This window comes from Drosophila sechellia, chromosome 2L (genome assembly GCF_004382195.2).
Source record: "Drosophila sechellia strain sech25 chromosome 2L, ASM438219v1, whole genome shotgun sequence".
NCBI lineage: Eukaryota > Metazoa > Arthropoda > Insecta > Diptera > Drosophilidae > Drosophila > Drosophila sechellia.
In genome coordinates, this window is record NC_045949.1 from 154,366 (window position 1) to 167,592 (window position 13,227).

General features: G+C 41.0%; 3 protein-coding genes across 5 annotated transcripts; 2 read left to right on the forward strand and 1 right to left on the reverse strand.

Moving 5' to 3' along the window:
- Positions 1-293: 293 nt before the first annotated feature.
- On the forward strand, positions 294-7,731 carry LOC6617197 (dedicator of cytokinesis protein 7). Of its 2 annotated transcripts, XM_032720373.1 has the most exons (13): positions 294-447; positions 558-639; positions 701-870; positions 923-3,402; positions 3,453-4,039; positions 4,097-5,293; positions 5,355-6,086; positions 6,142-6,273; positions 6,333-6,513; positions 6,587-6,765; positions 6,820-7,190; positions 7,481-7,519; positions 7,584-7,731. In XM_032720373.1, the coding sequence occupies exons 1-13, from the start codon at positions 407-409 to the stop codon at positions 7,603-7,605; spliced, it is 6,213 nt and encodes a 2,070-aa protein (XP_032576264.1). In that variant the 5' UTR covers positions 294-406; the 3' UTR covers positions 7,606-7,731. The 2 variants fall into 2 exon arrangements, with proteins under 2 accessions (XP_032576264.1, XP_002041524.1); XM_002041488.2 differs by having other exon boundaries at positions 7,481-7,731.
- A 262-nt stretch (positions 7,732-7,993) lies between these two features.
- Positions 7,994-9,759, forward strand: LOC6617198 (cysteine-rich with EGF-like domain protein 2). 2 transcript variants are annotated; one of them, XM_002041489.2, is made up of 3 exons: positions 7,994-8,519; positions 8,619-9,047; positions 9,128-9,759. In XM_002041489.2, the coding sequence occupies exons 1-3, from the start codon at positions 8,072-8,074 to the stop codon at positions 9,373-9,375; spliced, it is 1,125 nt and encodes a 374-aa protein (XP_002041525.1). In that variant the 5' UTR covers positions 7,994-8,071; the 3' UTR covers positions 9,376-9,759. The 2 variants fall into 2 exon arrangements, with proteins under 2 accessions (XP_002041525.1, XP_032577099.1); XM_032721208.1 differs by having other exon boundaries at positions 9,493-9,759.
- LOC6617199 (sodium/hydrogen exchanger 8) lies at positions 9,659-12,344 on the reverse strand. Its single transcript, XM_002041490.2, has 5 exons — positions 11,570-12,344; positions 11,109-11,512; positions 10,989-11,053; positions 10,603-10,934; positions 9,659-10,545 (listed from the first exon to the last, which is right to left on the reverse strand). The coding sequence occupies exons 1-5, from the start codon at positions 12,241-12,243 to the stop codon at positions 10,071-10,073; spliced, it is 1,950 nt and encodes a 649-aa protein (XP_002041526.1). The 5' UTR covers positions 12,244-12,344; the 3' UTR covers positions 9,659-10,070.
- Between the last annotated feature and the right edge of the window lie 883 nt (positions 12,345-13,227).

Genomic DNA, 13,227 nt, shown 5'->3' on the forward strand with positions numbered 1-13,227 from the left:
AATGTTATTTTTATAAGAGTCAAAATAGTCCATCACGAAATTTTATTTAAAGAGCAATTGACCCCAGCGAAAATTTTAACCAAAATCTAAACTATTTCATATTACTTTAAATATATATAAGAAATTGATAAGAATGAATATTTGCTTGATTTTATTAATAAAATCACAGCTAGTCACACATGTGGGCGGGTAGTGGGCCCTAAAGAATTTTTCAAAAATGAAAATTGTATCAGAATCGGAACCAGTTCATCAATACGAGCGTCCACTCATCTCTGGTTTGTTAAGATTCATCGATAAGTACGGTTATCGACGGCGCTGCAAGTAAACCAATATAAAGTTAGGGGTTTATTTGTCATAAAATAAATAAGGAAAGAATTGCACAACTTTAGCATACAACTTTCCCAAAATGTCGAGTGCCCAGCGCTCGTTTGTGCAAAAAGTTTCAAAGTAAGTTTTTCACTAAAGAAAATAGTTTATTTTAAACAAAGAAACGCCCTTAATGCTTGTGTACATATGCTTGTGTATATATGTACATGTATCAATTTGTAAATCCCTAGGCAGTCGGCTGCGGATGTACGAAAAAATGTTTCTGGTTGCCATCTATCAAAGGCAATGGACCCATCATTGTGTAGTTCTTCGGTAAGAGCACTATTATTTGAAATATACCATTTCTTTATTAAGGATTCGATTTTTTCAATAGATCTCCCCGACAGAGCCCCTTGATTACGAAGAATTTCTATCCCAGCATATGAACATTATCAACCGGGACCCCTTGAAACATATATTGGACTTTCCTCAAGGAGATGTAACTGTTAAAATCATTCCCCGAAAAATCAGAACAGTTGATCACATCATTCCCAATGAGAATTTGTATGTATGCACCTAACTTATACAGCAGCTACATAGCTACAGTCTCTTTTAGGTGTGATTTGCCCCATCACGTACAAGAATGTGTGAACTGCTATACGCGCCCATGGAAGGTGGTTGAATATGCACAGCGGCACCTTTCCAGTTCTTGCTATATCCGCGAGCGTATCGACCGCGGAACTATAAGTCCCTCTGCGTACCAGCAGGAATTCGAGATCGACAAGGATTTTTCGTCATTTGAAGAGGCGTTCGCCTATAAAAGCGAGAGCTGCACTCCAAGTTCTCGACAATCCATTGCAAGTTTGGCTTCAGTTAGCTCTTGTACGGACACTTTGACCCCGCGTGATTCTTGGGCTAGCTTTGATCTTCGACGCTCGGTTAATGACCCACTAATACCCAATTTGCTTGACAATGTGCCTCCGGAGCATATTGATCAATCCAATGAAGCACGCCGGCAGCAAGATCGACAAATGGCTCTTTTCTCACTGTATCCGGAGTCTGAAGCGGAGGAAAACATTGAACGCCGCCTGCTCGCGGAAATTCCAGTTGAACATATGGGTCATCGCATTCAGGTTAACTGCCTACAGCTTCGGCTTGAGCTGGAAGTGGAACCAATTTTTGCATCGATGGCTATATATGATGCTAAGGAACGGCAAAAAATTTCTGAAAATTTCTATTTTGACATGAACGCAGATAGTCTTAAGCGCATGTTGTCAAGTCATGTACAATGCGCCGACATAAGTACTCAGAGCCACTCAGCCATATTTGAAATTTCATATCCGAGTAACGATTTGTTTCTCGTGATTCGTTTGGAAAAAGTTTTGCAGGGTGACATAAACAATTCCGTCGAGCCGTATCTCAAGGAAGACAAAGATAAATACCGAGAGAAAGTAAAATCCAACGCTGTGGACTACTGTGAGCGACTAGGCAAATACCGAATGCCGTTTGCATGGACAGGAATCTACCTAACAAATGTTTTTAATGGCGATAACTTTGAAAGCAAAGACGCTGGTGCCGTGGAACGGGATTCCTTTGGAAATGGTGGTGGCAGCAGCTTGGGCACAGCGCCAAGCTCCAATAGCTTAGATCGAAAATCTTCCACAAGTAGCTTTGATCAACTAAGGCGAAAAGCTAACGATATGAGCGGAACACTTACCCGACGTGGTTCGCTTGAACGGAGGGAAAAGCACAGATCCTGGTCTCCAGATGACTTTGCAAACGTTGTAGAAAACTTTCGTCCTATCACTATAACAGTACCAAGCTTCTTTAAACAAGAGGCAGATAAAATGAAAGACGAGGATTTGTACAAAATTTTACCAGAGTTAAAACGACCGAGCTCAGTTATGAAGAAGTACAAATGCATACCTGGTTCTATTAAATTAGAAATATCACCTTGCGTCGAGGAAGCCAAGAATGCATTAACGCCAGAGTTAGCCCCTATAAACCCTCAAAGTGCAGATAATGTGCGCCCAGTTAAGGAAATCTTAGAATTTCCGCAATCGGCAATTTACATTCCACATTATAGCTATCGCAATCTCCTATTTGTGTCACCAAAGGAGCTAAATTTTTCTTCGCGCGCAGGTTCTGCTCGAAACATTGCCGTTCGCGTACAACTGATGGCTGGAGAAACCCCAAAAGATGCGGTTAATGCCATCTACGGCAAGTCGTCTTGTCCAAAATTTTCTACTGAAGCATTTACAGCTGTCAATTATCATAACAAATGCCCATCATTCTACGATGAAATAAAAATTGCGCTGCCTGCATCAATAAAGCAGCATCACCATTTGTTGTTCACCATTTACCATGTTTCATGTCAAAAGAAACCGCAAGACTTGCAGCCGTCAGTAGAGACTCCTATCGGCTACACATGGTTGCCCTTGCTGGAAGATGGAAAACTTAAGTTTGGGGAATTTAATCTTCCTGTTATGGTAGAATCGCCGCCGGAAAATTACTCATTTATACCACCGAATGTTCACCTGCCTGGAATTAAATGGCTGGACAATCATAGAGCCGTGTTTTCTATTAATGTAGAAGCAGTCACCGCAATTCATACTTTGGATTCTTTCCTCGATCGATTCTTCTTAATTTGCGAATATCTAGACTCTCGAAATATACCCTCCCATATTGGTGAGAATAATATAGAAACAGAATTAAAGAAATGCTTGCTGGATATCGAAAATGCAAATCGTGAGCCATTAGTGAGGCATCTACCATTAGTCTTGGATAAGCTTATCGAATTGTTAGTTGTCACCCACAAAGTTGGTGGACAAGCAATGTCTCTGGGATCTACGGTTTTCGAAGTTCTTTGTTTGGTATCATCTTTGTTATCAATACTTAACGACGATCAATATGACCAATACGGACGGCAAAGTTTGCTATCAACATATGTGCAATTTCAATGTAAAATTCCGCACCCCTTTCAAAGCAAACAGCGACTAACATGCAGCCGCAGCACAACAGAAGACTTGCAATTAAGCGAATCGTACACCCTATATGATAATGTTTTAGCAAATGGCCGAAGCTTGGATCGCAAAGGTAAAATACATAACTTATAAAGGCTTTAAATATAACCTCTTCCTTTTCAGAGCTGTCCATAGATGTCCTTCACTCGATGGCTGCACGGGATGTCCAAGTGCGGCTGCTGCACGAAGAATTAGCCTTGCATTGGGTCGTTGCAAGTGGAAAGGCAGCTGACTTAGCCATGTCAAATTCGTGGTTTCTATTTGAGCTTATTGTCAAATCTATGATTGAACATTTGCATTGTTCAAATACTTTAAATGGTCCCCGCAAACATCGATTTCCACATCAGTTTAATGATGATCTATCCACCCTGGTGCACTTAGTTACAACAAAAGTGGTCGGCTACCACAGCAACGAACCTAAATTAGCGCAGTCATTAAATGCAAGTTTAAGCTTTTTTATATTTGACGTACTAAGCATCATGGATCGGGGATTTGTTTTCGGCCTCATCAAAACGTACACAAAGGTTCTGATTTCTAAAAATGCTTCAATACCGGATCTAATGAACTATAAAATAGACTTTTTAAGAATTGTGTGTAGTCATGAGCATTTTGTAGCTTTAAACTTGCCGTTTGGTACTTCATACACAATGGTAACAGCGCCATGCAGCCCCACGCCAAGCACAACGTCGAGCAACAGCCAAACTTCTTGCGTAAGTCAAAAAAACAATACACTTTAATTTTTACTTATTTGTGGCTTCTTTTAAAAGGGATCACTAGACAGAGCCCTTCACGCCGACCTTAGTCAAGAATTCCTCCAGCAACATTTTCTAGTCGGACTTGTTCTGAGCGATTTAGCAGCAGTAATGGAGGTGCCAAACCCCCAATTACATGGAAAAGCAATACGGTGTATTCGCAACCTGATGACATCTCACGATTTGGACGCTCGGTATAGCGAAACTGATGCACGTGCAAGGGTGGCTGCTTTATATATACCGCTACTTTCTATAGTTATGGATTGCATTCCTCAGTTGCATCAGCACGGCCTTGAGCAGGATCGTCTGCAGCAAATCGGTGAACTTGAAGACTATCAAGGACCACATCAAACTATTACAGCATCAACGATAAATCCGGAAGTGGCATTTGCAATATCGGGAAGTCGTCCCTACTCCTACTTGAATGAACAAGTTAAAAACAAATTGCCCCTTAGCTCTGAGAATACCCGCCATTTATTGGTGTGTTTTCTGTGGGTGCTAAAAAACTTGGAGCGCAACGTTTTATATCGCTGGCTTATGGATTTAAGTCCGCATAGAGTGCACCAAACGCTTCAAGTGGTTAACGTTTGCCTTAAAACTTTCGAGTACACAGGACAAAAAAACGTGGCTACCCTTAAACGAACGAATACACAAAGTTTTAGGAAAACTGGATCTACTGATGTTAAGGAAAAGCTGGAAGAATGTATTAGAGGCACAAATTCAGCACGTTATGATTTAATAAATCGACGAAAAGATCGTAATTCAACAGAAAAATTCCGATGGAGGAAAGACCAGATGCCATATCGCTCTCAATATGCTGATGCTGTGGGAAAAAGTGAGCATGAACTTGAATTAAGTCATTTCATCGAAGGCTCTTTGGCAACTGAAGTTGCACTTGTACTTCTCGATACCCTGGAAATAATTGTTCATGCTGCTGCCAACCTTTATCACAATCTTCTTGGAACTGTGCTGAAGGTGCTTCTTCATTCTTTGTCCCGGAATCAATCTACTTTGGCCCTGCAAAACTTGTTTGCCTCTCAGCGCGCTTTAATCTTTAAATTTCCAAACTTATTATTTGACGACGAGACCGATATATGTGCGGATTTGTGTCTAATTTTACTGAAACATTGTGGGTCCCTATTGCCAGGAATACGATCACAGGCAGCTGCATCACTATATTTACTAATGAGACAAAATTTCGAAATTGGAAACGTAAGTTTTATTTTATGGTTTGGGTTTATGTAACTAAATTAATGGTAACTTTTTCGTATAGAACTTTGCCCGAGTTAAGATGCAAGTGACGATGTCTTTAAGCTCCCTAGTTGGAACAAGTTCGGTCTTTAGTGAGCAATCCTTACGCCGTGCGCTTAAAACCGTCCTGGTTTATGCTGAATCCGACTCCGACCTGCAGGATACTTCTTTTCCTGAACAAGTACAAGATTTGCTTTTTAATCTGCATATGATTCTGTCAGATACTGTTAAAATGAAGGAGTATCAAGAAGACCCAGAAATGCTGCTTGACCTCATGAATCGTATTGCCAAGGGATACCAAAATAACCCTGATCTACGGCTGACTTGGTTGGAAAATATGGCTAAAAAACACCGCGAGCGAGCAAATCACACGGAAGCAGCCATGTGTTATGTACATGCTGCTTCTTTAGTTTCTGAATATCTTAGCATGTTGGAGTCACAAACACATTTGCCTGTTGGTGCTGTAAGTTTTCAACGAATTTCTCCCAACACACTAATGGAGTCGGCCGTGTCGGATGATGTGCTAAGTCCCGGCGAAGATGGTATCTGCCTAGGAAATCACTTCACTGAAACTGGGTTGAAGGCCTTGCTGGAAGAAGCCTCCAATTCTTTTCAAGTTGCTGGCATGTATGAAGCAATGAACGAAGTGTACAAAATTCTAATACCCATATGCGAGGCTAATAGAGATTTTCAAAAGCTAAGCAAAGTTCATGGCAAATTGCAGGAGGCATTTAATCGAATATCCCAACTACAGGTAACAATATTGTGTAGATTTTTCCAACGAAAACTATTTACATATTTATAAACAGGGTAAGAGAGTTTTTGGAACATACTTTCGCGTTGGCTTCTATGGTGGAAAATTTGGGGACTTGGATCAGCAGGAATTCATTTATAAAGAGCCAACCTTGACAAAGTTACCCGAAATATTTAGTCGGCTTCAGGTATATATTGCAAATTGTAAAAAAATATAACTAATCAATTTTGTTTCAACATACATTAGAACTTTTACACTGAACGATTCGGACCGGACTCTGTGCATATCATTAAAGATTCCAATACCGTTGATATTAATAGTTTGGACCCCGATAAGGCTTACATTCAAATTACTTATGTTGAACCCTACTTTGAAACATATGAAATGCGTCATCGTGAGACATACTTTGAGCGGAATTTCAACATAAGTATGAGATGAATTAAACAGATAATTGAAATTGAAATTTAAAATTAAAATTTTAACATTTTTGTTTTATGCAGAACGTTTTATATATGCCACGCCTTTTACCAAAAATGGAAAGGCCCATGGCGAACTAAATGAGCAGTGTAAACGGAAAACGATTTTGACCACAGCGAATCACTTTCCATACGTAAAAACACGCATTATGGTAATTAGCCGACAGCAAATAGTCCTGGAACCGATTGAAGTGGCTATTGAAGTAAGTTATGTTGTATAATCCCAAAAGTTAATTAAATTAAACGTCATTGCCTAGGATATTCAAAAAAAAACATTGGAGTTGGCTGCTGCCACGAATCAAGAGCCAGCAGACCCCAAAATATTGCAAATGGTGCTGCAGGGATGTATTGGAACAACTGTTAACCAAGGACCGATGGAAATGGCGAGTGTGTTCCTTTCCAATTTATCCGACGGAACAACTGTACCGACAAAGCACCAAAACAAACTTCGGTTGTGCTTTCGCGAGTTTTCAAAACGCTGTGCTGATGCTTTGAAAAAGAATCGCAATCTAATACTTTCAGATCAAAAAGATTACCAACGAGAGCTGGAACGTAACAACGATCGGTTTATTGAACGATTGACTCCCTTTATCACTCTTACATCAGTTCAGAATCATGGCGTTGTCAAGTAAGTTTTTATTGTTATACAGTGAAAAGGAAAGTTAAATTTTGTATATACATATATATTAAAATTCTCATGTCTTTCTAATTTTGTTCCTCAACGGAGTGCTCTAAATAATAGATAACTATGCTTAATTATACTTTTTTAGAATCCAGCCAAATATAGATATTACTTTATTCCATTAAATTAGAAACCACCAGTGCAAAACCCTAAATTAATTTACGATTAAATTTAAACTGACCAAAGTAAACATTACCTTAAATAATTTTTATTTCTTTTCTAAATATATCCAATAGGGCCAACGCGTACAACAACAAAAGTACTCCTTTGAAATGGTAACTCCTTGCTCACGACATAGTCTGCAATCAAATTATCATACTTTTGGTCTTTCATGTCTAGCGTATCGGATTATTTTAAGTAAATCTTAAATTTTAAAGTATCGATCTCTATAATTGCTAATGTAATAGCATAACTCTTGTATGCATCTAATAGATTAAGCGAAATATTATAAAGCGAATAAAATAAAGTTTACACTTTTTTACTTTTACGAAAATAGTTTATGCAACATGTTCCAAGTTTCAAAGAGGTGCAGTTAAACTATCGAAAGTGAGTGAAACAAATCGTATTCTACACCAACAAAATTTAATTGTCGATTACCAGAAAAGGGAACTATTTGAAAATGATGATCCTCGAATTTCGCATGGGTCAGTAACGTTTGTTAGATGAACTGAGAGCGAGCTCAGTGAGGCAATGGTACCGCACGAGCCCTATCGGTATCCGCGAAAGTTTCGATATGCTATCGATGCTTTTATTTATCGATAGTGTCGGCTTTAATTACACGTAAACTCAGATAATTTGCCGGCTAAAAAGGCAATAAATAAATAATAATGAGAATCAAGTATTGTTTTCTCGCAACGCTAGTATTCATAGCTGCTGCTTCGGCGTCATTTTCTCCCGAAAAGCCTGTTCCTCCGCCCTGCAGGGCCTGTACCCAGCTTGTTAGCTCTTTTAGGGCAGGACTCGAAAGGACAAAACGAGGACACGCGGGCGGGGACACGGCGTGGGAGGAGGAAAAGTTGCGTTCGTACAAGAACAGCGAGGTTCGGCTAGTGGAGATCCAGGAAAAGCTATGTTCGGAAGGAGAAGTGATAAACAAGGATCACTGCCACAACCTGGCTAACGAGCACGAGGCGCTTCTCGAGGACTGGTTCATCCACAAACAAACACAAAGTCCCGACTTGCAGTCCTGGCTTTGCATCGATCAGCTAACAGTCTGCTGTCCGCTGAACACCTACGGACCAGACTGCCTGACCTGCACCGAGTGCAACGGAAATGGTAAGTTATGATAAGCAAGTATTGCAGGCCACAACTTACATAAGTGTGTCAACTTAAGATTGCCGTTTTCGTTAATTTTACCCACATGACAAATTTCAGGAAAATGCAAAGGAGACGGAACTAGGAAGGGTAATGGAAAGTGCAAATGTGATCCCGGCTATGCGGGTCCAAACTGCAACGAATGTGGACCGGAGCACTACGAATCCTTTCGTGACGAAAAGAAATTGCTGTGTACACAGTGCCATGCGGCCTGTGGGGAAGGAGGCTGCACGGGAGGTGGTCCCAAGAGCTGCCGCAAGTGTAAGATTGGCTGGAGCATGGACTCTGAGGCGGGATGTGTCGACATCAATGAGTGCTTGGAGCAACAGCGTCCAAGCCCTTGCCGAAAGCAGCAGTTCTGCGTGAACAATGAGGGCTCCTTTAGTTGCCTGGAGTGTGATCGATCCTGCGATGGATGCGATGGTGATGGCCCTGACATGTGCAGAAAGTGTGCGGATGGCTATGAGTTGAAGGAAGGAAAGTGTCATGGTAAGTAAAACAGCAATTAAATATGTAAATTAGCTTTAAAGCAACGCATTGTCCACTATATGTATTGCGCCTCATTAAAGATATTTCTGCGGAGCAACGCAGCAACTACATAAGCTATACGCGAATGCTCACCTACTTCGGAATGTGCGTGGCCACCTGTGTCATCTTCCAGAGCTCCACTCACATTGCCTGGGGTTGCATTGTTGGGGCGGCAGTGGCAGGGTACATTGCTGTTTCCGAGTACTGGATCAACTCGGAGGCAGAAGGCGGCCACCAACCCGAAATAGATACAAAACAGTTGGAGGATCTAATCATGAAGTCTTTATAAGTCAAAAGTCATGTCAACATTGCTTTCCTTTTTTTATGATATACATGAGCGTTTTTAAAAGCATAATATTTTAACATTCCCCTAAGACATCTAACGATTTTTGTACTTCGTTTGCAGTCGGCAGTGATTCAAACTCCACGGTGCTCGGTGAAGAGTCCACGCACGAAGAATTGTAAAAGTAACCAAAAAACGCACACCTTTGTAGCCAATTTTACTTTAATAGGAAATATTTCTTAATTGATATGTAATTATAAATTAGAATTTCAACAAGCGCATGACCACATTTTGTTATACGTACCACACTTAGATATTTATTTGGTTTCAAAAATGTACAAAATCACAAATACAGCATATAATCGTATCAATAAATATTTGTAACTTAAACTACTGACGTAGTGTGCTTTTGTGACGTCCAAATTTTCATTTTGAAGACCAGTTGTCGTGTGCAATATAATACTGCATTAAGCGGATTAATAAAGGAGCTACCGTTTTACGAATGAATCATTGCATTTGGATCTTACAAAATGAAAATTTGTAAACAAAAAATATACACAAGATAACAACCATCACCGCGCTATATAAATAAAAACTCTAAAAACATTAACTAGAGGAACTTAAGCATTAGATACGATCGTTCCCTTTGGCCTCCAAAGTCCGTCACAGATACAGAGCTCCCCACAACAGCTATTTAATTCCTACGACCGTGTCAAATGAATTTGACTTGTGCTGGCCGCTAGCCCTATCTCTTCGTCCGATTCATCTGAATCCAATGGACTCACTCGAATAGCTTGGTACCACTTGTTGGTCAGGTCGGCCATCTGTGACTTGCACTCGTGCAATTCCTGACTATTGAACCGCCGTGTAAAAAACGGAATAAAGTACTTGCGATCCATGCGTCCAAAGCGATCCCGCGCTTGAGTAAAGGTGACGTCCTCTTCCTCTGTGAGTTCAGACAAGTGTTCAGAGTCGATTGCCTGGCCCCATTCGCGAGTTTTCGATAGGGAAATAGATTTTGAACGCTTCCGACCGCTGCCGTTGCGTCGTCCTCCCTCCTCAGCGGTATTCCTTCCAGGGCCGCGTGCGCGCCGTTTTTTTCCGGGCTTAAGGTACTTTAGCAGCGGCATTGTGGAGCCCCCCAGCACTAGCGTGGTAAACAGCACAATGATTAATCTGAAATTATAATACTTCAATGACTGAGCATTATTTTACAATCCGGAATATGCTTACGTTGTTGTTATGATGACGTGTCGTTTCTCCTGACTGTCAAGATTTAAGTGCAAAGATAGCGCGTAGGAAATCGCTCCGCGTAGGCCAGAAAACCACATAATGAACTGCATCTTGTTATTGATCTTATGCTCCCGAAATTTGTTGACCAAGAACGCAAGTGGAAAAATATTGCAGGCGCGGCCAATCAAGCAAAGCACAATGGCCCATATAACAAAAGATAGTTCAACTTGATGTTTAAAAGAAAAGATTGCTAATCCCAAATAAGCAAACACGCAGGTCTCAGCAATGAAGGCTAGTGTCCTCATCGTCTGCTGCATTGTAATTTGAGTAACCTACGATTAAAAAAGTTTAAATAATATATAAAATAGGAAGATGATATGACTTACAGTGGATAGGTTGAAATGCGTGTAGTGGGACATGACGATTCCGCAAAATAGTATAGCCATAATACCTATTGTTGAAAAAATTTTTAGGTTTTAGAGTCATAGTCAAAAACATTGATATACCGCTTAAGTGTATTCCCTCTGCCAAGACGTAAGGTGCGTAAGTAAACATCAGCATCATCGCGAACTCGAGGGATGGATGTTTTCGTAAATCGATGTGCTTCAGAAGGAGAGCCGATATTAATGCAAATATGACTCCAATGCCCGCCGAAGCAAAGAACATTGCGCAAAAGGTTTTCAACGCGCTGAACATGGCTTCTCCAGTGCTGGCCTCAGCATTGACGTTAGCGGATTGGGTGATAGATGCAGTCAGCACAATAGATATGGCGTCGTTGAGGATGCTTTCGCCGAATACCAGCATGTTGAGTATGGGGTCTACGTCAAGAGCATGGAAAATTGCCACTGTTGCCACAGGATCAACAGCAGAGATGAGTGAACCGAAGGCAAAGGATTCCGAAAAGCTTAGGCTAAAAATAAGGATTAATTATTTAATGAAATTGGCAAATTATTTATTTTAAACTTGCCGAAATGCCACCTCCCCCAAGCCCAGCAGGTAAATCCCCGCCCCGATGACCAGTGCAGAAATCGTTGTACCGAATATGGCAAAGACCAGTATGGATCCGATGTTCTGAAAGAAGTTTCCCTTGTGCAGATTGTAACCGGACTCGAATATAATGGGCGGCAGGAGCACCAGAAAAAAGCCCATGGGCGAGAAGACCTCTTCACGTTTCCAACTGCCATTCTGCCCAGACATGACGTTCAGCGAAAGGCCAATAAAGGCGCCCAGAAAGACTACCACAATGCTCTCCGGCAGGTACTGGAACCCGGTCTGGAGCATAGAGTGGATAAGCAGGATGCCCAACATGATCACGCAAATGACGAAAAAGAGTGAGAGTGAGGAGTTGTGCTCCTGCTCGACAGCATGGGAATCGATTAGAGGCGGATCTGTGACCAATGTGGATGCGTTTCCCTTCTTCGTGGTGCTGGCATTACCAGGCGCAGCAATCGAGGGCGGGATATTTCTAAGCGTACTGTTGGCGAAGACATCCGACACGGTGTGGATAGAGTTACTATTATCTGTCGTGGTGGAGTTGCTTGATGTGTTGCTTTGGGGCACCTCCTGTCCACTGATGCTTTCCGGACCCGCTTGCATCAACAGCAAGAGTGCAGCTGCACTATAAGCTACCCAAACTCTCATTTTTGCCGACAAAATGTGACGTGGTCGCTATTAACGCTCGCATTTAACTTTTCACTATTTGTTCAATTTGTTTTTTCACAAACATCTGTTTATCGCCCTATCTGACGTATATCGGGGAGGGTTGCCGTATCACATCGGTAAATTGGCGCCTGCCTTTCATATATTCAAACGAAAATTTTGCATTTAATAGCGTGTAATATATTTAACCATATAATGGATTTTTTAAATAATTGGCTTTTGCCAGTCATGGTGCGGGGGTCACAAAAGTAGCTGATAGCTGCATGTTCAGTTTCTTGAAAGAGCACATTAAGTTTTAATATTTTTGACAAATACTTCTTAAGAACGTTTCTTAAGACAAAAAGAAAAGCATATATACTAGAAAAAATGAAATAATAAAAAACCTTGTTATTAGGCAACGTGATAAATTGTTTAGTAAGGCTATTACAATAACTGACGATATCAGCGATTGAGAATAAATGCATTGCCACAATCTACAGTTCACAAGCACCCACCACTTGTGCTCTAGAATAATGTGCCCTGCGCATCTGTTCGTTCAGGCACACGCGATCTTCTTAGGCCCCCGTGGGGTCACACCTTATTTGAAAGATAATGGGGCTTGTTGTCGTCGGTTATTTTCAGTGGGTATTAGAATTTTAAAAAATGTACATGCAAAAACTGATTACCAGGCGCCTTGATCTTGGCAGACCTTGTTTGTCTTCTTGGCTGTGGCATGACGTGAGCACTTTTTCAAATACACAGATTGTACGAATAGTATGAGAACCCTAATTGACGACTTTCCTTGACCAGAGAGTGTCGAACGATCCATCTCCAAAAGGGCAGTCACTCCACGTTAAGGAAAAGCTAGGGTTTCAACAGATACAGACATTCGTTAAAAAATTCGCTTCGAATTGCGCTTCGTGTAGCAGTTGTCTATATCATCGAATATGTATATGTCAATTGCTGTACATAAGAGAAGCCGAGAGA

What these genes read in the sequence shown, in the direction of transcription:
- LOC6617197 (XM_032720373.1), top strand. Translation starts at nt 407, where the DNA reads ATGTCGAGTGCCCAGCGCTCGTTTGTGCAAAAAGTTTCAAA. An exon ending in ATCATTCCCAATGAGAATTT is followed by an intron (nt 871 to 922) that starts GTATGTATGCAC and finishes AGTCTCTTTTAG; the next exon opens with GTGTGATTTGCCCCATCACG. An exon ending in CAGAATCATGGCGTTGTCAA is followed by an intron (nt 7,191 to 7,480) that starts GTAAGTTTTTAT and finishes TATATCCAATAG; the next exon opens with GGCCAACGCGTACAACAACA.
- LOC6617198 (XM_002041489.2), top strand. Translation starts at nt 8,072, where the DNA reads ATGAGAATCAAGTATTGTTTTCTCGCAACGCTAGTATTCATAGCTGCT. An exon ending in CACCGAGTGCAACGGAAATG is followed by an intron (nt 8,520 to 8,618) that starts GTAAGTTATGAT and finishes GACAAATTTCAG; the next exon opens with GAAAATGCAAAGGAGACGGA. An exon ending in GAAGGAAGGAAAGTGTCATG is followed by an intron (nt 9,048 to 9,127) that starts GTAAGTAAAACA and finishes GCCTCATTAAAG; the next exon opens with ATATTTCTGCGGAGCAACGC.
- LOC6617199 (XM_002041490.2), bottom strand. Translation starts at nt 12,243, where the DNA reads ATGAGAGTTTGGGTAGCTTATAGTGCAGCTGCACTCTTGCTGTTGATG. An exon ending in TTGGGGGAGGTGGCATTTCG is followed by an intron (nt 11,513 to 11,569) that starts GCAAGTTTAAAA and finishes CCTTATTTTTAG; the next exon opens with CCTAAGCTTTTCGGAATCCT. An exon ending in CACGTCATCATAACAACAAC is followed by an intron (nt 10,546 to 10,602) that starts GTAAGCATATTC and finishes TTATAATTTCAG; the next exon opens with ATTAATCATTGTGCTGTTTA.